Here is a 23840-nt window from a genome sequence, read left to right on the forward strand (position 1 = left end):
GAAGGCTTCCTCATTAAATATATTTGAGACACAGTTAGATAGCAGGGGAATTAAGGGCTACGGGGAAAAGACAGATAGGTGGAGCTGAGTTCACAGTCAGCTCAGCATGATCTTATTGAATGGTTGGGCAGGCTCCAAGCCAGATGGCCTATTCCTGCTCCTATTTCTTATGTTCTTACTGTACATTCTAATTCCATACCACAATAACCCTACTGTGTCAAAGTCACCATCATTCAAAAGATACACTTTATCAAGTCCTTGTAGATACAAAACCTCCTAACCAGCTTATCGAAGATAGCAGTACCTTACGTCCTGTTCCGCGTTCCTCCTTATCATAACTTCATCAAGGACAGATTCACTGACCACAGACATTTGCTGTTTGTGGGATTTTGCAATGCACACAATATATAAACTTTTTAATGCTTTCTTTTGGATATGAAATTGAGTTCACTAATCTGTTACAGCATAACAATAAATGTTGCCTCAATAGTGTAAAGCCTGTTGCAATAATGAATGATAATAGTTTTAGTTTCCAAAAGCCATGCTCCGTTTGGGAAACAAGCAGACTTCCCAATAACTGACTGAACATATTTAAAACAGAATAGCTGTCAGATAAAAACATAACTTTAGATTCGAATAATGGTTTTTAAACTGGAAAAACCAGCACTTAACAAATAAGACAATAAAATCATAAGTCAAAGGAGCAGAATTAGGCCATCTGGCCCATCGAGTCTGCTCTGCCAGTCAATTATGGCTGATCCTTTTTTTTGCCTCCTCAGCCCCACTCCCTAGCCTTTTTCCCCATAACCTTTGATGCTGTCCAATCAAGAACCTATCAATCTCTGCCTTAAATATACCCAACAACCTGGCCTCCACAGCTGCTTGTGGTAATAAATTCCACAAATTCACCACCCTCTAGCTAAAGAAACTTCTCCACATTTCTGTTCTAAACAGACATCCCTCTATCCTGAGGCTGTGCCACCATGGGAAACATTCTTTCCACATCTACTCTATCTAGGCCTTTCAACATTCGAAAAGTTTCAATGAGATTCCCCTCTCATCCTTCTGAATTCCAGCAAGTACAGACCCAGAGCCATCAAAAGTTCCTCATTCGATAAGCCTTTCATTTCCAGAATCATCCTTGTGAACTTGCTCTGAATCCTCTCCAATGCCAGCACATCTTTTCTAAGATGAGGAGCCCAAAACTGTTCAGAATATTCAAGGTGAGGCCTCACCAATGCCTTACAAAGCCTCAGCATCACATCCCTGCTCTTGTATTCTAGATCTCTTCAAATGAATGCTAACATTGCCTTTGCCTTCCTCACCACTGACTCATCCTGCAAGTTAACCTTCAGGGTGTTCTGCACAAGGACTCCCAAATCACTTTGCATGTCAGATTTTTGGATTTTCTCCCCGTTTAGAAAATAGCCTGCACATTTATTTCTACTACCAAAGTACATGACCATACATTTTCCAACATTGTATTTCATTTGCCACTTCTTTGCCCATTCTCCTAATCTGTCTAAATCCTTCTGCATCCTACCTGTTTCCTCAACACTATCTGCCTCTCCACCAATCTTTGTAACATCTGCAAACTTGGCAACAAAGCCATCTATTCCATCATCTAAATCATTGATGTACAGCATTAAAAGAAGTGGTCCCAACATTGACTCCTGCAAAACACTACTAGTCACTGGAAAACAGCCAGACAAGGATCCTTTTATTTCCACTCACTGCTTCCTACCAATCAGCCAATGCTCTCACCATGCCAGTAACTCTCCTGTAACACCATGGTCTCTTAACTTGGTAAGCAGCCTAATGTATGGCACCTTGTCAATGGTTTTCTGAGAGCCAAAATATACACCATCCACTACATCCCCCTTATCTATCCTACTTGTAATCTCCTCAAAGAATTCCAACAGGATGATCAGGCAAGTTTTTCCCTTGGGGAAACCATGTGGACTTTGCCTTATCTTGTCCTGTGCCTCCAAGTACTCCATAACCTCATCCTTAACAATGACTCCAACATCTCTCAAACACTGAGGTCAGGCTAACTGGTCTATAATCTCCTTTCTGCTGCCTTCTTCCTTTCTTAAAGAGTTGAGTAACATTTGCAATTTTCCATTCCTCCAGCACCATGCCAGAGTCCAATGATTTCTGAAAGATCATTTCTAATCCCTCCACAGTCTCTAATGCTACCTCTTTCCGAACCCTAGGGTGCAGTTCACCTGGTCCAGCTGACTTATGTACTCTTAGGTCTTTCAGCTTTTTAAGCACCTTCTCCCTTGTAATAGTAACTGTACTCACTTCTCTTCCTCACACCCTTCAACAACTGGCACACTGCAGGTCTTCCACAGTGAAGAGTGATGTAAAATACTCATTTAGTTCATCTGCCATCTCCTTGTCCCCCTTATTATTTCTCTGGCCTCATTTTCTAGGGGTCCTGTATCCACTCTCATCTCTCTTTTATTTTTTACATACTTGAAAAAGCTTTTACTATCCACTTTGAATTTGTTTGCTAGCTTGCTTTCATATTTCATCTTTTTCCTCCTAATGATTCTTTTAGTTGCTCTCTGTAGGGTTTTAAAAGCTTCCCAATCCTTTGTCTTCCCATTAATTTTTGCTTTGTTGTATGCTTTGTCTTTTGCTTTTACATTAGTTTTGACTTCCCTTGTTAGCTATGGTTGTACTATTTTGCCATTTGAACATTTCTTTGCTTTTGGAATAGATCTATCCAGCATCTTCCTCATTTTCCCAGAAACTCACGCCATTGCTGCTCTGCCGACATCCCTGCCAGCAGCTCCTTCCAATTTATTTTGGTCCTCTCTCCTACCACTGTAATTTCCTTTACTCCACTGAAATACTGCTACATCAGACTTTACTTTCGCCCTATCAAATTTCAAGTTGAACTCAGTCATATTGTGATCACTGGTTCCTAAAGGTTCTTTTACCTTAAACTCCATAATCACCTCCAGTTCATTACATAACACCCAATCCAGTATAGCTGGTCCCCTAGTAGGTTCAACAACAAACTGCTCTGAAAAGCTATCTTGTGGTCATTCAACAAACTCACTCTCTTGAGATTCATTTCCAACCTGATTTTCCCAATTGACACGCATGTTAAAATCTCCCATGACTATCATAATATTGCTCTTTTGAAACACCTTTTCTATTTCCCGTTTTAACCTGTGGTCCACATCCCAGCTACTATTGGGAGGCCTGTATATAACTGACACCAGGGTCCTTTTACCCTTGCAGTTTCTTAACTCAACCCACAAGACTTTAACATCTTCCAATACTACATTATATCTTTCTACTGATTTGATGCCATTCTTTCCCAGCAGAGCCAAGCCACCCTCCCTGCTGACCCTTCTGAGGCTAGGGGAGAAAAAAAACAGAGGACATGGGTTAAGGGTGAAGGGGGAAAAGTTTAAAGGGAACATTGGGGGGGGGTGGTTCTTCACACGGAGAGTGGTGGGAGTGTGGAATGAGCTGCCAGATGAAGTGGTAAATATAGAAACATAGAAACATAGAAAATAGGTGCAGGAGTAGGCCATTCGGCCCTTCGAGCCTGCACCGCCATTTATTATGATCATGGCTGATCATCCAACTCAGAACCCTGCCCCAGCCTTCCCTCCATACCCCCTGACCCCCGTAGCCACAAGGGCCATATCTAACTCCCTCTTAAATATAGCCAATGAACTGGTCTCAACTGTTTCCTGTGGCAGAGAATTCCACAGATTCACCACTCTCTGTGTGAAGAAGTTTTTCCTAATCTCGGTCCTAAAAGGCTTCCCCTCTATCCTCAAACTGTGGCCCCTCGTTCTGGACTTCCCCAACATCGGGAACAATCTTCCTGCATCTAGCCTGTCCAATCCCTTTAGGATCTTATACGTTTCAATCAGATCCCCCCTCAATCTTCTAAATTCCAACGAGTACAAGCCCAGTTCATCCAGTCTTTCTTCATATGAAAGTCCTGCCATCCCAGGAATCAATCTGGTGAACCTTCTTTGTACTCCCTCTATGGCAAAGATGTCTTTCCTCAGATTAGGGGACCAAAACTGCACACAATACTCCAGGTGTGGTCTCACCAAGGCCTTGTACAACTGCAGCAGTACCTCCCTGCTCCTGTACTCGAATCCTCTCGCTATAAATGCCAGCATACCATTCGCCTTTTTCACCGCCTGCTGTACCTGCATGCCCACTTTCAATGACTGGTGTATAATGACACCCAGGTCTCGTTGCACCTCCCCTTTTCCTAATTGGCCACCATTCAGATAATAATCTGTTTTCCTATTTTTGCCACCAAAGTGGATAACTTCACATTTATCCACATTAAATTGCATCTGCCATGAATTTGCCCACTCACCCAACCTATCCAAGTCACCCTGCATCCTCTTAGCATCCTCCTCACAGCTAACACTGCCACCCAGCTTCGTGTCATCCGCAAACTTGGAGATGCTGCATTTAATTCCCTCATCCAAGTCATTAATATATATTGTAAACAACTGGGGTCCCAGCACTGAGCCTTGCGGTACCCCACTAGTCACTGCCTGCCATTCTGAAAAGGTCCCGTTTATTCCCACTGTTTGCTTCCTGTCTGCTAACCAATTCTCCACCCACACCAATACCTTACCCCCAATACTGTGTGCTTTAAGTTTGCACATTAATCTCCTGTGTGGGACCTTGTCAAAAGCCCTTTGAAAATCCAAATATACCACATCCACTGGTTCTCCCCTATCCACTCTACTAGTTACATCCTCAAAAAATTCTATGAGATTCGTCAGACATGATTTTCCTTTCACAAATCCATGCTGACTTTGTCCGATCATTTCACCGCTTTCCAAATGTGCTGTTATCAGATCTTTGATAACTGACTCCAGCAGTTTACCCACCACCGACGTTAGGCTAACCGGTCTATAATTCCCCGGTTTCTCTCTCCCTCCTTTTTTAAAAAGTGGAGTTACATTAGCCACCCTCCAATCCTCAGGAACTAGTCCAGAATCTAACGAGTTAAATATGGGCTCACTTTTAACATTTAAGAAAAACTTGGACAGGTACATGGATGAGAGGTGTATGGAAGGATATGGTCCGTGTGCAGGTCAGTGGGACTAGGCAGAAAAATGGTTCGGCACAGCCAAGAAGGGCCAAAAGGCCTGTTTCTGTGCTGTAATGTTATATGGTTCTATCCCTCCGATACAACATGTAACCTTGTACATTCAGCTCCCAACTACAACCATCTTTCAGCCACTATTCAGTGATGGCTACAATGTCATACCCAACAATCTGTAATAGTGCAACAAGATCATCCACCTTATTTCTTATATTATCCTGTTTTGCCAGCACTGTAAGCTGGTTAACATTTTGATTGTTAAAGTATTTCGTGATAATTGGCTTTAGATCACCATGATATATATCAGTTTCTAGACAGAAAAACACACCAGCTTCCATTTTTCTTTTGTATTCTATTTCTAGCAACATCTCCTGTCAAAGCTGTGAAAGATAATGCAGCAGTGAAAGAAAGTATAGTGATTTAATCAATGACTTGTAAAGAAGCAACTTTCTCAAAAGGATGCACAGGCCTATTTATAGTCCTCAAGTATAAGCTTTGAGTTGTGCAATGTTGTGATTACACCCTCTTGCTTCAGAAAATAACTTTACTGTAAATAAACCCAAAACAGTTTTGCTTAAGAACAGGAAATACTGGAACTTCTCAACAAGCCAGGCAGTACCTGTGGAGGGAGAAACAAGGATAATCTTTGAGGTTGAAAAGTTCTCATTTGGCAGATGCCACCTGACATGACAAGTATTTGCAGCGTTTTGCTATTTTTATTTCAGATTTCCAGCGTCTGCAGGATTTTTCTCTTTGATTAAGTAAAGTCAAAGTCAAAGTAAAATTTATTATGAGAGCACATACATGTCACCACACAGAACCCAGAGACTCTTTTTCTTGTGGGCATACTTAGCAAATCTATAGAACAGTAACTGTAAACAGGATCAATGAATCACAAATTGCAAATGCAATTGTAAATAAATAGCAATAAATTATATGGCAGGTGGAAAAAATGTAAAATCTCTGAAACATCCAGGAGGCAGGAGAGCAGTAGACAAACTTCCGGGAATCAATTTACAATGAATGGGGTTAATTCCGAGACTGCACTGACCCAAATCCAATGAAACATAAACATTCAGATTTCAGTTCAGTGAAGACTCAGGAGAGAAACTGAATGGTCTTGGAATAGATGTGAGCTGGAATCATAATGGAGGATTAGCGTGCACTTGTCTCACTGGGTGCAAGATACACAGAAAATGTGGATTCCACCTCTATATCAATGATAGCCTTAAATACAATGACCCAAACTGTACACAGTACTCCAGGTGTCCTCTCATTGAAGTACTGACTAGCTGCAAACTGTGCCCCATCCCTCTTGAAATAAACAAACATCCCAAGTGCCTTCCTAATTACCTGTTACAATTTTGCTGAGGTGGAAAACCATTCATTATTACCCATCCCTGAGTGTTATTGAACTAAGAGGTCCACTAGGCATTTTTCGTAAACTGTGGATTGAGAGCCACATTAGACAGGTAAGAATTCCTTCCCCTAAAATATTATTTGTGAACACTTGTTGTAATTCAATCATTAGCTCTTCTTTTGTTATTTAGTTAACTGAACTTAAAAGGGGTGGCATGGCAGCATAGTGGTTAGCATTTCAGTATCACAGCACAAGCAACTCGGGTTCAATTCCCACTGCAGTCCGTAAGGAGTTTGTACAGTTAAACTGGTTACCTGGGTGTAATTTGGTGGGGCGGACTCATTGGACTGGAAGGGCCTGTTACCATGCCGTATCTCTAAATAAAATAACTAGTAACCACTCCAGCTATGATAGTGTTTGTCCCAGGGTCCTTAGTCCAAACTTCTATGTTGCTGAGTGTATAAGTAAACTTTCAGTGCAACTATATTCCAATTTATGTGGTGTAGAGTTGCATCAGTAATTATCTGACCTTGACACCTTTCAGCTTGAGATTCTTTTCCATGGATTATCGCCTTGTGAGTTCCTGAGATCACAAGAGTGATGCTGTCTGGAGCTTAGCTCCTGGTACGGTCACCCATGGCAGTGAGGTCAAGGGGGTGGTTCCAGACAAAGAGCGATCCAACCCAGACCTCAACAGTGGATCTGGTGGATGAGGATGACACATCACAATGGCAGCAAAGCTGGAGGAAGGATGCAGCAGTGAAGGGTCTCCAGTCATCCTGACCCCAATCTGTCAAAGACTGTGTGGTGGCATCACCCTCCCCACATTAAACAAAGTCACGATCAGCTGTTCTCCATTAAGGGAAGAGCCCCTTTAGAGAACATCATACTCTACTGGAGTGTTTGCACTACTACTATGAGATTGCAACACACATAAAAGTTGCTGGTGGACGCAGCCGGCCAGGCAGCATCTCTAGGAAGAGGTACAGTTGACGTTTCAGGCCGAGACCCTTCGTCAGGACTAACTGGAAGAAGAGGGGGAGGGGGAGATCTGAAATGATAGGAGAAGACAGGAGGGGGAGGGATGGAGCCAAGAGCTGGACAGGTGATTGGCAAAAGGGATATGAGAGGATCATGGGACAGGAGGCCCAGGGAGAAGGAAAGGGGGGAGGAGGGGAAACGCAAACTCTTGTTTTCTGAGTGGCAGTTCTGCTTTCTCCTCACATTGCAATCACCCTCTCGCTGATTGGTGATCTCCCTTTCTTTTCTCACACTGTCACCCACCACCCTCTACAAACACAAAACCCATCACTCCTTTATTTTCACCAGTTGCTCCTGGAGGGCCTCAACTGACAAAAAGATGACAAGGAGTGAAAGATTCAGCAAACCACAGAAACAATGTTATCCACTCGAGGCTGTAATGCAGCCTGCCTCCAGAATATTCCAGTCAGCCTTTTAAATGCACCTCTTCCATCAAACCATGCCTCTCCTAATCTCTCAAGTGGCTCTTAATCTCTCAAATTTCCTTGAGACATCTTGTAAGCAAATTCAGAAATCAAAGGTGCAAATGGACTTGGGAGTCCTAGTGCAGGATTCCCTTAAGGTTAACCTGCAGGTAGCAAGGAAGACAAATGCAATGTTAGCATTCATTTCAAGAGGACTAGAATATAAAAGCAAGGATGCAATGCTGAGGCTTTATAGGGCATTGGTCAGATCACGTTTGGAGAATTGTGAGCAGTTTTAGGCCCCTTTCCAAGAAAGGATATGTGGGTGTTGAAGATGATCCAAATGAGGTTTACAAGAACGACGCTGGGAATAAAAGTGTTAATGTATGAGGAGCATTTGATGGCTCTGGGCCTGTATTCACTGGAGTTCACAAGAATGAGAAGGACTCTCATTGAAACCGACCAAATATTGAAAGGCTTAGATAGAGTGGGCATGGAGATAATATTTCCAACAGTGGGAGAGTCTAGGACCAGAAGGTAGAGCCTCAGAATAGTGGAATGTCCACCAAGAGATGAAGAGGAATTTCTTTAGCCAGAGGGTGGTGAATCTGTGGAATTTATTGACACAGACAGCCGTGGAGATGAAGTCATTGGGTATACTTAAAGCAGAGGTTGACAGGTTCTTGATTAATCAGGGCATCAAATTTTAAAGGGACTATGTCGATTCAGGCCTAGGTGGCCGGCATCGGGCAAAAAGGGAAAAGGCAGGAAAATGGCATTGAGAGGGAAAATACATCAGCCATGATCAAATGGCAGAGCAGACCCTGTGCCGAAGATGCCGCGCCCCAGCGGCCTCAATGACTACAGACCGGTGGCATTGACCTCCCACATCATGAAGACCCTGGACAGACTTGTTCTGGAGCTGCTCCGGCCTATGGTCAGGCCACACTTAGATCCCCTCCAGTTCGCCTACCAGCCCCGACTAGGAGTTGAGGATGCCATCGTCTACCTGCTGAACCGCGTCTACGCCCACCTGGACAAGCCAGCGAGCACTGTGAGGGTCATGTTTTTTGACTTCTCCAGTGTGTTCAACACCATCCGCCCTGCTCTGCTGGGGGAAGAAGCTGACAGCGATGCAGGTGGATGCTTCCCTGGTGTCATGGATTCTTGATTACCTGACTGGCAGACCACAGTACGTGTGCTTGCAACACTGTGTGTCCAACAGAGTGATCAGCAGCACTGGGGCTCCACAGGGGACTGTCTTGTCTCCCTTTCTCTTCACCATTTACACCTCGGACTTCAACTACTGCACAGAATCTTGTCATCTTCAGAAGTTTTCGGATGGCTCTGCCATAGTTGGATGCATCAACAAGGGAGATGAGGCTGAGTACAGGGCTACGGTAGGAAACTTTGTCACATGATGTGAGCAGAATTATCTGCAGCTTAATGTGAAAAAGACTAAGGAGCTGGCGGTAGACCTGAGGAGAGCTAAGGTACCAGTGACCCCTGTTTTCATCCAGGGCGGTCAGTGTGGACATGGTGGAGGATTACAAATACCTGGGGATACGAATTGACAATAAACTGGACTGGTCAAAGAACACTGAAGCTGTCTACAAGAAGGGTCAGAGCCGTCTCTATTTCCTGAGGAGACTGAGGTCCTTTAACATCTGCCGGACGATGCTGAGGATGTTCTACGAGTCTGTGGTGGCCAGTGCTATCATGTTTGCTGTTGTGTGCTGGGGCAGCAGGCTGAGGGTAGCAGACACCAACAGAATCAACAAACTCATTCGTAAGGCCAGTGATGTTGTGGGGATGGAACTGGACTCTCTGACGGTGGTGTCTGAAAAGAGGATGCTGTCCAAGTTGCATGCCATCTTGGTCAATGTCTCCCATCCACTACATAATGTACTGGTTGGGAACAGGAATACATTCAGCCAGAGACTCATTCCACCGAGATGCAGCACAGAGCGTCATAGGAAGTCATTCCTGCCTGTGGCCATCAAACTTTACAACTCCTCCCTTGGAGGGTCAGACACCCTGAGCCAATAGGCTGGTCCTGGACTTATTTCATAATTTACTGGCATAATTTATATATTACTATTTAACTATTTATGGTTCTATTACTATTTATTATTTATGGTGCAACTGTAATGAAAACCAATTTCCCCCGGGATCAATAAAGTATGACTATGACTACTATGGCTATGACTATCAAATGGCAGAGCAGACTTTGGGCAAATTCTGTTCCTATATAGTATTTTTACTTGTCAAAGACACAATAAGATCTAAATAACAATTCAACAAGAAAAGAATTGAATCAGTAATGTAATATCAAATCAACTGAATTGAAATGTGATGAAAAGAACTATGACATGCCTTGTACTTCTCCGTGCATTCTAGATGCTTGATAGAAGCAGCTGTGCAGAGAATTCCCCCACACTGACACCATGATGTTCTGTTCCAGCAGCATCATGAAATCAGAGTGTTGTGGTTGTCATTTGTTCCAGATTATGTCACAGCAGTAGTATTTTCTACTCACGGTCTATTCCGAGGCTGTCTCTGGCCAATATTTCACACTTTGGCAAACATGCCAGGCTTCTTGCTTCACTTGTAAACAAGTGAAATCCAACTCTCATTGCCTGGATTGGGTTGGTGCTGGCCTTGGGGACAGGATGAACCCTCACAAATGGACATTCAGTGCCACAGATGAACCACCAGATTCGCCACACATATCCAGGACAGCCCTCCTGGGACTGCTTTTGTCATTTAAAGACTTGAGCAAAATTTACAACTGATGCTACTTACAGGCTTCACACACACACATATACATATTCAAAATGCTGGAGGAACTCAGCAGGTCAGGCAGCATCTATGAAGGGAATTAAACGGTTGATGTTTTGGGCCAGGATCCTTCATCAAGTCCTGGTGGAAGTACTCAACTGCTTATCTCCCTCTGCAGATACTGCTGCACTTGCTGAGTTCCTCCAACATATTGTATGTGTTGCTCAAAATTTCCAGCATCTGCAAAATCTCATGTGCCCACGTACGCAGGTACATGCACATGCGTGCATTCAAATAAACACTTGCATACACACACACACACACACACACACACACACACACACACGCACAATTTATGCTAATATTATTTATAACAGAACAAAGCAGGAAACGTTTGATTAATCCCCAATTCTGTGACAGGAATCTTGTAATTAGCTGCTGTGTCAGTAGTAGTCAGTCAGTAACAGTTCCAAGTCAACATTCTAGGGTAAGTGTTGTTTATTGGTCTATTAACATCTATCGTTGTCTTGTACTGTATATTTTTCACCTCTTGTATGATACCTGGGAACTGACATTTTCATTTGGTTGCTAGTGGCAAAAGAGGACAGGGTGCCCATTGTAATTTATCCTTTCACAGAAGCCAAATATTAGGAGAACGCTAATGGGAGAATGGGGTTGAGAGGAAAACCAAATCAGCCATGATCGAATGGTGGAGCAGACTTGATAGACTGGATGGCCTAATTCTGCTCCTGTGTCTTATAGCTTATGGCTGCTGAAATTTAGCGTTATCAACCAAAGGGAAATTTCTACTTGTCAGGCCCCTAAATGGATTCCCATTTTCATCCATTCTGGATTCAACTGAGACTTTCATTTTCAGGATTCTAATCTGCCTCACCCTGCCTCATGATGGCTGAGCTGGGCTTGATCCAATTTACTGTTCACACTACACCCCTGTAATTTTCCTCTCACAGTGCCATGGGAATGGGTAAACTGAAGACCTCACTGCCCCACCTCTCCTACAAAGAAGAGCAGTCCTCAGATCCTGAGACTATAGAACATGCAGCATGGAAACACTCTACTTTGGCCCATTCAGTCCCCACCAACCATCAAGCACCCATTAACTTTAATCCTGCATTAATCCCAATTCATCCTGTCTGCATACCCATGAAATTCCCTAAACCACAAATTCTACTCCCTACATTAATGTACCTAAAAGATAAGAAAATGAAGTAAAATAAACAAACCATCCAACAGTTCAATCATGAGTGGTGGCCCCATTCAAATCAATGGGCTCATGCATCTTAAGTCAGCTATTTCTCGTACATACATGGCTAAGGGGCCAGATGCAATCCCTGCCCTCAGTTCTAGACACTTGATCTCCAGATATAAAGTTGGGATTGAGACTAGAAGTAGAATGAGAGGTCAGGTAAACCAGCCTTTGATTTCCATTGAATCTCTGGCCTCTACATGACAATGTACAAGGGCAGGAATGATCCGAGTACTGAGTAGGGTCCCACCCAGCTGTTGCCAGTAAAGTACAAGCAGGATTCAGGCCCTTGACAAAATTCCAGATAAATACAATGTTTAAAATAACACCAGCAGACACTAATATTATTTCCATAGCACCTGTAGCATGGCAAGATAACCCGTGCCATCTCTCAGAACCATCAAACAAAAACTAACCCGAGCCATGGAATATAAAATATAGAACAGTATAGCACAGTACAGGCCCTTTGGCCCATGATGTTGTGCTAATCTTTTAACCTGTTTCAAGATCAACCTAACCCTTCCCACCCACATAGTCCTCCATTTTTTTCTTTCATCCATGTGTCTATCTAAGAGTCTTTTAAATGTTCCTAACGTATCTGCCTCTACCACCACCCCTGGCAGTGCATTCTATGCACCAACCTCTGTAAAAAAAAAACCTCTAACATCCCCCTATACTTTCCTCTAATCAGTTTAAAATTATGCCCCCTCATATTAGCCATTTCTGCCACAGGAAAAAAGGTGATGACTGTCCATTCTATCTATACCTCTTATACACCTTCATCAAGTCACATCTCTTCCTCTGTTGCTCCAAAGTGAAAAATCCCTAGTTTGCTCAACCTTTCCACATAAGACTTGATCTCTAACCCGGGCAGCATTCTGGTAAATCTCCTCCGTACCCTCTCTAATGCTTCCATATCCTTTCATAGTTCGGTGACCAGGAACTGAACACAATACTCTAAGTTAACTTCAGGAAACTTTAGGACATAAGGACAGCTGTTTAAACGTGGCAAAGTGACAGGTTTAAAGGAATTCTTTAAAGTGGGGTGGGAGGGAGAGAGATGGTGAGGTATCGGGAAGGAATGCCAAATAGTGAGAACAACTGGTAATGCCTGGGTGATTAAATTTGGCACTCATCAAGAGGACAAACTTAGGGCTATCCCACAGGGTTTCTAGAGGCAGGATGTATCTCTGAGATAGGTAGATGTGAGACAACATAAGCATCTGAGAAGAGCATTTTGACATCTTGGCACTAATTAAAAGGGGACCAATGTCAACCAGTTAATGCTGGGATGATGAACAAGTTGAAAACATCTTTTTTTAGTGGACTTTCATAACTTAAATATTGTACTTTACAAGAAAAAACTAAAAAAAGTATGTTGGTTTTGAAGAACAGAAACATACATTTTACCCTACCAGCTCATGCTGGTGTTTATGAACTCCTCACACCTCCTTATCTAATCTCATCAGCATATCATCTGTTCGTCCTTTACCTATTTAGCCAATTTCCTTTCAAACATGCCATCCACTTCCTGTGGTCGTGAACACCACACACTATTACACTCTGTGTAAGGAACTTCTCAAGAGATGCTCACTGGATTTATAGTGACCACCTTATTTATAGCCATCAGTTCAGATTCCAACCGCATGACATGATCGAGGTATAGATGTGTTAAGATTTTATCCTGAATATCTGTAAACCCTTCAGCGCTCTGTCACTTTGACATAATATAGAATGAGGCTCTCAGTAAACATTAAGGTTTATTATAAGCAAGTATCCTACCGTTATTTCTCAGTCCAAAATGCAGCTGTCAGGTACTATCCAAACTGACTGTAAGCTATATTAAATCTGTTGACTTGTCTCAAACTAATTTTTTTTCGGGTTTAATATCACTGACCTATGTCATGAAATATATATATTAAAAAGTTAAGTTAAAAACCTAGTGAAAAGAGAGCAAAAATAGTGAGGTAGAGTTCATGGATTCATTGTTTGTTCGAAATCCTGAAGGCAGAGGGGAAGGACTGTCTCAAAAACATTCAGTGTGTGTCTTCAGGCTCCTGTACTTCCTCTCTGATGGTGGTAATAAGCAGAGAACATGTCCTGGATGATGGGTGTCCTTAATGATGGATGCTGCCTTTCTGAGGAATCACCTTTTGAAAATGTCTTCTGTGGTGGGGAGACTAGTGCCAATGATGGGGCTGGCTAAGTTTGCAACCCTCTGCAGCTTTTTCCAATCCTGTGCAGAGGCTCCCTCCATAACAGACAATGGTGCAACCAGTTAGAATCCCCTCCACGGTATATCTGTAGAAATTTGCTAGAGTCTTTGGTGACATACCAAATCTCCTCAAACTTCTAATGCAGGTTAGATCTAATGCTAGAGGAGACCACAAAACTATAAGCTTTTTGAGTTACTCATAGTCTGATGAACTAAATTAATTATATCGTTGATGCATCACATAAAAATAAAGAGCTGAGTTTGTCAATCATATGAAGGAAAGAAATTAACTGGACTCCTTTGCTTAGCGCTCAGAAAACATGCTAACTTGTTTTGATCGTACACAGATGCTGCTTGAGCCCTTTCACACCATTGGCCAAAGGTTCATTAACATTCCGTGACTATTCATAAGAAGCATTGTGTAAATGCATAATGAAATGGCATATTAATCTTAGTCATAGAGTCATAGAAAAGTACAGCACAGAAACAAGCCCTTCAGCCCATCTAGTCCATGCTGAACTATTTAAGGTATCTACTCCCATCAACCTACACCAGGACCATAGCCCTCCATACCCCTACCACCATGTACCTATCCAAACTTCTCTTAAATGTTGAAATCGAGCTCACACGCACACTTACACTCGAAGCTATTTCCACACTCTCACGACCCTCTGAGTGAAGAAGTTTCCCCTTAAACTTTTCACCTTTTACCCTTAACCCATGACTTCTACTTGTAGTCCCACCCAACCTCAGTGGAAGAATCCTGCTTGCATTTACTCTTTCTTCCCCTCAATCTTCTACATTCCAAGGAATAAAGTCCTAACCTATTCAATCTTTCCTTATAACTTGGGTCCTCCAGTCCCGGCAACATCCTTGTAAGCTTTCTCTGTACTCTTTCAACCTTATTTACATCTTTCCTATAAGTGACCAAAACTGCACACAATACTCCAAATCAGATCTTACCAGTGTCTTATACAACTGCAACATAATATCCCATCTCCTGTACTCAATACATTGATTTATGAAGGCCAATGTACCAAAATCTTCCTTTACAAACCTGTCTACCTGTGATGCCACTTTCATTGAATTATGGATCTGTATTCCCACATCCCTCTGTTCTACCACACTCCTCAGTGCCCTGCCGTTCACTGTGTAAGACCTACCCTGGTTGGTCCTCCCAAAGTGCAACGCCTCACACTTGTCTGCATTAAATTCCATCTGCCATTTTTCAACTGGTCCGGATCTCGCTGCAAGCCCTGATAGTCTTCCTTGCTGTCCAATCGGAGTCATGGGCAAATTTGCTGATCCAGTTAACCACATTATCATCCAGATCAATCATTGATTAATAGATGACACACAGAAAAGCAGACCCAGCACCGATCCCTGCGCACACCACAAGTCACAGGCCTCCAGTCAGAGAGGCAATCATCTACTACCACTCTCCAGCTTCTCCCACAAAGCCAATGTCTATTCCAATTTATTATCTTATCTTGAATGCCAAGCGACTCAACCTTCTTGACCAGCCTTCTATGTGGGCCCTTGTCAAATGCCTTGTTAAAGTCCATGTAGACAACATCCACTGCCTTGCTCAGCTCATTCATATATCAGATTATGAAAACAATAGTTCTGTATCAAGGATTAATTTGTAAATTGTAGCCATTACTGTGAAACATAGCGCCAAAATATTTGCTTATTCTTAATTCGTAGAGCAGAACACTTGGATACTAATTTAACCAATGAAGCTTGTACACTTGGCATACAAGGGGAATCCCAATCCACACTTGCATTATGTGAAAATTTCTATTCTATGTATTTGTTCTTTATGGTTAGATTTTTCCCCGTGCCTTAACAGGCTACCTTATAACCACACAGCAGCACACAATCTTATTCCCGGGCGGAGTTTCATGGCCTCCATAAGCAGCCACCGAAGACCAAGTATTTATAATCAACACAAAACTATTCCTTTGTACTCAGTGTTTGCCAGCTCTCTTCCACCCTGTTGCCAAGTTGTCTGGAAACTCAGCATGCAGTCTGTTCCTGTAATAGAGATGGTGACACTCACCAGCCTTCTGAGCCTGCATTATTTTCACGTAGACCGCATCAGCAGATTCAATTAGCATCTTGCTTGTCTGAATCATCTGGAAAACAGTAACATAATGAAAAGAAAATCAAAAATTCCTTGCATATTTAAATCCATTTCCCTCGCCAGGCTGAAGTCCCTCTTCAGTGCATTATTTGTTGCCCATTATGCAACTGTAAATGTAAAAAATATGATTTAATTTGGGGGTACAATGCTCCTCAATTACATTTGCTTATAGCCACATATACACTTCCAGCAGGAACCATTTCAGAGTGATCAGATTCCCCCCAGGTTATCTCTTCTTATGTCAGTGGTGCTGGAGAAATTACACAGGCCCAGTTCATACCATGGTTTGAAGTTTAATTACCCCTGACAAACTCAATATTTATTAGGCAGCCATGATCACCCTCGATGGCCCTAAATGTCCATGTTAGACCACTTCAGTGACAATAGCGAATATTGTCGCTACTGTCGCTGCTTTTTTCCTCAGCGGGGTGGGGGTGGGATTTTGGGGTCTGTGAGTTTAGTTTCTTTTCTTTTTTGTGCCGGGCGGTGATGGAATTGATGTATTTTCTTTCATCAACTTCATGGTCTTTCTGTACTTCATGGCTATCTGGAGAAGACAAATATCAGAGATGTATTGTACATGCATACTTTGACAATAAAATGAACCTTTGATCCTTTGAACTTCAGAGGGCAGTTAACACAACTGGAATGCACTGGGTCAAAATCAAAGGTAGTGAAGATAAGGTTAGAATGCCAAATTTCCCTTCCCAAGGGAAGCACAGATGATTTGTTTCAATACATCTGGAAATTTCATGATACCAGGTTTTTAATTATAGATTTATTTAATTTAATTCAAATTTTGCAGCAGTTCTGGTGGGGTTTGAAATCTGTATTATGATTATTGGTCTCTGGGTGATGACTCCAATGACATCATCAATTTGTGACTGCTTCCTTACCCAGAGGAGAAAATTTAGCAAGTTTGGTACTACCATATCCTACATTAGTCAAACATTTACCAATGCAGCTCGTAGGGGCATTGAAAGAAAACAAATTGCAGTAAATGTTCTGAATTTAAAATGTCAGGATAGGTTGTATACTAGAAATATCAGCAGTTTGACATCTTCTAGCTGATAGATTTAACAATTTTGATATTATACTCCAAGCTGCAATTCAGTTTAAAGAAACTACTGATTGTAATTTTTGCATTAGAACTCAGTATTATAGCCCGTCCATTGCACGAAAAGATTTCAAAATCATTAATTTATTTTATGATTTTAGGATAAACATTCTTTACTGTTCATTCTGACAGAGAGAGTTAGACTGTTACATCTCAACTCACATATTCAAAAGTAAAAATATCCCATTATATTGCAGTGTTAATGGCAAAATGCCTTTGGCAGTTTTCTCCTGTTATAGTAATGTAAACAAAATAAATGTTGTGAGATACCATTTTGTAAACTGCTGGTGTGGGATATTAAATCACCTCAGACTGTTTGCCCAACCTCTGAGTTACAAGTTCAACAATTTGGGCATAGAATCATGGAGTCATAGAAACATTTATAGAACAGAATGCCATTATCAAACTGAAAAAGAGCTTTTGAGACCAATCCCCATTCGAGCCCATGTGTTATTTGCTGATTCAGCTACTTTTTAAATGTTTCATTTTTAAATTTTAACTGTTTAAAAATTAAAGTCTTTCAGGCAGTTCCTGACTTTTGCGTAACACGCCTTCTCAACTCCTCCAATCTTTCACAAATTACCTTAAATACAATCATGTTCCCCCACCTCCATCTCCTCCCTCCCCCCACACGTCCCCAGGTGCTGACTCCTGCATGAAAGGAATAATTGCTTCCTGCCTTCCTCACAACGGGCTTTCATTATTTTACATATTGCAATAATTCTCTCGTAAACCCTGCTGTTCTGAGGAAAATAACCCCAACATGGCAAATGTTTCCTCAGAACTGTTCCATTCTTGTAAGTTTGATATGCAAAGGACCTTGCTCTGCTGAAAGAATAGCCTTCTTTGATAAACAGCCAAGTACTAAAGGTTTTAGCTTTCTAATCATTTTGACTTATGAGCATCTCTGCCTTAAATCTGGGAAACCTCCCTGAAGCTGACAGTTGTAATTTCAAGACCCACTTCAGAAAATCGATAGGACCACTTTGCCATCCATGGAAGTGGGCTGATTTGGACTGCCTCAAATGCAAGAACATCCTTGAATAAGTACATAGTACTTATTAGAATGTTGTACACAATAGTTATAACAGTACTAAGTGTCCTTTTAACCACACACTAAATCTTAATGATTGTCCATGAGCTCGTCTGGAAATGAACTGTTATCACTGCTGTACACAGTACTTCAAGCGTAGTTGCACCTCATTTATGACTATACTTCTCTATTTCTGAACTCTAACTCCAGGCAATAAAGCTAATATTCCTTCTTAAATCAACTCTATTAAAATAAATTACCAGCTCATTATTGCATTGTTGTTCCTGCACAAACTGCCTCCATATTTCCTACATCACAAGGAAGACCACACTTTTATAACTCTATAAATTAATGTACATAAAAGCTGAAAGAAATGTATACAAACAGAACATTTCGATATTTTAAATGCACTGCAGCAAAACCTCCTACATCAAATTCCCAGTGTTATAAAATCTGGCAGTAAAGAAAGCAATGTTGCAAACTGCTGTCACAAGATAGGGTGCAGTAGGTCCACAGTGGTGATATTTATGTGGGATAAACATATACCAGGACCTGCATGGTCCTGGTTCATAGTGAAACAGCTATGACCAGCTGGAGGTTTTATGTTGCAAAAGATGCTTCATTAATTATATTTACAGAGCGCACAGCAGGCTGCTGAGAACTGTTACTTTAAGCAATAGGTAATCTCTATTAGATACTATTGATGCTCCTCAGAGCAAATTCCCATTAACTCTAAGCAGAGAAAGTTAGTTGGTGACTTTAAAAACCTAGATGTTGCTTGCAAAAATCATATTTATTTAAATAGTTTTTTCCTGTTGCAAGAGTGGAGTTAAATCTGGATTCAAAAATAAATAATTCAAAAAATTATTACTCCTCCAGATTTGAGGAAAATTTTGGCAATTAAAATTAATTAGTTAATATAAAAGGGGAATCAGCACAGCTCATTGCCACTCTATTCCTAAAGCTTTGACAATTGCATGAATGCCATGAAGACTGAATGTCAATTTTCCCACTGAGCTCCAAAGCATTTTCTAATTAGTTGCATATTTGATCAAAGTAACTAAGATCATTAATAAGTCAGGCTTAATTGATTACTGAGTATATCTATTAATAAATGAAAATCTATGAATCATATAGCTGTGCAACTAGGCAAATAGGAACAGGATTGTGTCTGCTGGTTCTGCATGCCCAAAACTTTGGGCGTCTGTCACAGGTCACAGGTGAAACAACATGACAACAGCTTATATGGTATTTCTACAATATTCATTTCTCTAGCACTCTGCACCTCCCTTTAAAGATGTCTCAAAATTATTTGTAATAATGAAATTATCTTGAATAGTATTTATTGTTGTGCTCATAGGAGTGCCCTACAAACGGTAATCCAATTGATCGCAATCCAGTAAAACATCTTGACTCACTTCATAGAAAAGTGGTTCAAAGTTTGTTACCATTCTATGTTTAGGGAATATTCAAACAAAGAATTATCAAAGTAAAATTAAAGATTATTTTATGGGAGAGGTAGGGGGCTGGAGGAGTTGATGCTGCTCTAATTGTTATTTTATGAGATGGGTTAGAATAAGTTCTACCCAGTTCTAAATGTTTCTTGCAGAATAACATTTACATTGCAAATAAAATAATGTATCTTTGGTATCAAGATAATACTCAAAAACAAAGTAATAATTTCATATTGCTTAATATATGAATTATTTTGGCACATTTAATAATACCACTCATGTTTTTAATTTGGAAAAGCTCTGCAATTTAATCAAAATATATCTGTGCCTGGATTCCTTTTCAGCTGTGTAATAGGGAGGATAGAATGCAATGAATCATCAATAGCTGTATCACATTTTCAGCCTCGGATGACTTTAGTAAATAAACATTCATAGTGGGATTATTCCCTTCAATTAAAACTTCTTGACGTAGGTGACGAGAGACTGAAAACAGAACATAAACACTTGGATTAGCTTGAATTTCTCTGCACTTCCAGAAAGAGATTTGAATGGAATGGCAAACACTTTAAAAAAAAGTTGGACAAAACATATGGTCGTAATTTCTTTTCAGGAAAAAGTTCTCAGTAAGATTCAAAGAAGGCAGGAAACCCTGCTATGTGAAAAGGGCAATTTTTTCATCCTGTGGAGTGGTGACAGAGGAAGAACCGACCACCTCCCCAGTTCCCCAAATAAGTGCCTAATTCTACAATAAATCTAATACCACTCCAGTTCACCCAAGATGAAACCCAGCTTTCAAGAATACAATTCACAAATTTTGTTTTTATCTTTCCATTACTCTGTTCAATTTTTCTCAGTTGAAAGCTACAACGTAAGTGCAAGTTCTTGTTGTTTGCCTAGGGCAATCTGAGAGCTTTCTGACACAGCTTGGGTGTAACAATGAAAAGTAATGTCTCTTCAAACCACATTTAGGTATGCAGGCTGTCCCTGAGTTATGAACGCCTCATTCGTAGACATCTCTACATACGAAGAAGCTCCCAAAACATAATTAAATTTAATAGTCCAACGCATGCAAAATAGTCATTCCCACCATTCCTTTCCTCCCATAGATGATGCTTGACCCACTGAGGTCCTCCAGCAAGTTGTTTGTTGTTTCAGATTCCAGCATTTTGCAGTCTCTTGTGTCTCCTTAGAACAGGACATTACAGAAACAGTCCCTATGGCCCAAAGTGCCTCTAAAAAATTCCAGCTAGGCCAGTAAGGAGTGAAATCAAGAAATTTCACTCAAAGAAAACTGGAATAAAACAGTGTTAGAAATGTTGGAACTGGGATAGATGAATAACAAGTGTCTTTTCAATTCAAAAAAGTTGCACTGAGAGAGAACATTGAGCGGAGAGCAAGAAGTTTCAGAGGACAAAGATGCTCTTAGTGCAATCTAAGAAAGCAATGCCTTCTTAATGAGCAACAATCAGTCTTGAGGAGACAGAAAAAAAAGGGAGGTGAGTAGGAAGTGAGAAAAGAAAGAGAAACCCTACTGGACATAGGCATTGTAGAACACTGGAGCTGCTGGAAATATTCTGCAGGCCAGGCCGTGTCTTTGACTGGAGAACAACTTTATTGATTTGCACGTGAATATCCTCACATTAGACCTGGCCAGTATATGAGACAAACTGGAACTGCTGAATTCAATGTAGGGTCCTGAGGGCCACAACCTACCCTTTCCTAATTTCAATGTGCAATCCCTTTGATAAAATTTCATCCATGAAATGACAGGACAGCTGAGGTGTAGTTCCCTTGAGCTGTCTGCATGTCAGTATGACAAACTGGAGTCCTCATATTGTTTTACTTCTAAAGCCATCACAATAAACACCATTTGCCAATGTTACAAACATAGTCAACTCTGACAATTCAGGTTTCCAGCACAATCTCTAAATGATGTTTAGGATGTAAGTTAGAACAATAAGAAATGAAGAAAATATTGAATTACTGGAGAAGTTGAAAAACTTTTTTTCTTATATATTTTATCTGGGTTGTTTCCAACCTGGTGGCATGAAAATCAACTTCTGGTCATTTCTCCCCCTTCCCCTTCTCTCTTTTTCCATTCCCCATTCTGGCTCCCCTCTTACTCCTTCTCTTCTCCTCACCTATCATCATTCAGCTTGTACTCTTTCCCCACCCTCGCCTTCTTATTTTGGCTTCATTCCCCTTTTTCAAGTCCTCTTGAAGGGTCTCGGCCCGAAACGTCGACTCGCTATTCCTTTCCATAAATTCTGTGTGAACCGTTGAGTTCCTCCAGCATCTTGTGGGTATTATTCTCTATTTTTTTCTTATTTTGAAGGCCAGTAAATGAGAAGTTTCTTGTTTAACAGTGCCATACGCAGAGGAAATGTTCAGGAAGGGAAATGTTCAGGATGGATGATTATTGATGAGGTGCACATCACACTTACTTTTGACCTGTGTGGGTTTACAGACCCTTTAAAAACACAACAACAAAATAAATAGGATTAGGAGACCCACTTGGCCCTTTAAGCCTGCTCGCCCTCAATTATGAATATGGATGATCTTTTACTTCAAAGCCATTTTCCTCCATTATCCCGTATATTTATTGTTGATTCCCTTAATATTTATTGTGCTGTTTGTCTACAAACACAATGACTGAGCCTTCACTGCCTCCAGGATAAACAACTCCAAGGACTCTAAGTGAAGTAGATTCTCTCTATCCCAGTCATAAATGATTTATAACTTGTTCTGAGACTGTCATGCCTGGCCATAGGCTTTTCAACCAGGAGAATGTTTTCCCTACATCCAGCTTGCTAAGCCTTATACGGATTTTGTAAGTTTCAATGAAATATTCTCTTGTTTATTCTAAACTAGAGAATGCAGACTGATCCCACTCGATCTCCTCATCTATCAACACTTTCTGAATCCAGTCTCATGACCTTCTGCATTCTTCCTATCACAAGTATGTCATTTTTGTTTAAGGTGACCTATATTCCAAATGTGGTCCCATCAAGGCCTGACATGGATATATTAAAGTACCTTTCCTCCTTTATTCAGATCCTCTCAGAATAAAGGCCAACTTTCCATTTGCCTTCCTTATCACTTGCTATACTTCATGTTGGCTTTCAGGACCTGTATACACCCATGTTCTTGTGATCATCAACATTACCCACAAATCTCTCACCATTTGATAAATAATCCGCATTGCACCACATTCTTGCCCACTCAGTCCGCTGGTCTTGAAGTCTCCACAAAGTATCTTAATGTTCTCCTTCCTGCTCAACATACCACCTAATCCAATGAGTGTATAAAATCATGAGGGGTGTAAATACGGTGAATACTCAGGGTTGAGGAATCAAAAACTAGAGGACATAGATTTATGGTGAAAGGGGAGAGATTTAATTAGAACTTGAGAGAAAGAGGGTGTGACATATATGGAACAAGCTGCCAGAGGAAGTGGTTGAGGTAGATACAATAACAACTTTTAGAACAGAGTTGGACAGATACTTGGATAGGAAAGGTTTAGATGGATATGGGCTGAACTCAGGCAAATGGGATTAAGTTAGATAGGCATTTTGGTCAGCATGGACCAGTTAGGCTGTCAGGCCAGCTTCCCCTAAGTAAGCAGTACTTCCTCACAGTAAGACTCTATGACTGTATGAACAAACTTGAGAATATGACTTTTGATGGATCATTTAATTTTTTTTCTGACACCTTTGTATCTGCATGATCGAATTTCTTATGATACTGTTCCCCTCTCAAGGCATGTAGAAACTTAGTGAACCCTAATGAAACAATCGATTCTGATTAACTAAGTATCTCAGTAACCACTCAGCTTTCAACCTTTGTCAGAATACCACAACACCTCAGTTGCTTAAATGCGTTAAGCATTATGTAGTCACATTTTAGAAT

The 23840-nt window shown here is 41.1% G+C and overlaps 1 protein-coding gene across 5 annotated transcripts in view; it reads right to left on the bottom strand.

Annotated features, from left to right (window-relative positions):
- The window catches only part of plcl5 (phospholipase C like 5), a 268767-nt gene that overhangs the window by 68751 nt on the left and 176176 nt on the right, over positions 1-23840 (bottom strand). For all 5 annotated transcript variants that reach the window (XM_063038099.1, XM_063038100.1, XM_063038102.1 and 2 more), the window contains one exon: positions 16244-16319. In XM_063038099.1, coding sequence (XP_062894169.1) covers positions 16244-16319 — 76 coding nt within the window. The remainder of the gene's footprint in view (positions 1-16243; positions 16320-23840) is intronic.

This window comes from Mobula hypostoma, chromosome X1 (genome assembly GCF_963921235.1).
Source record: "Mobula hypostoma chromosome X1, sMobHyp1.1, whole genome shotgun sequence".
Taxonomy (NCBI): Eukaryota; Metazoa; Chordata; class Chondrichthyes; order Myliobatiformes; family Myliobatidae; genus Mobula; species Mobula hypostoma.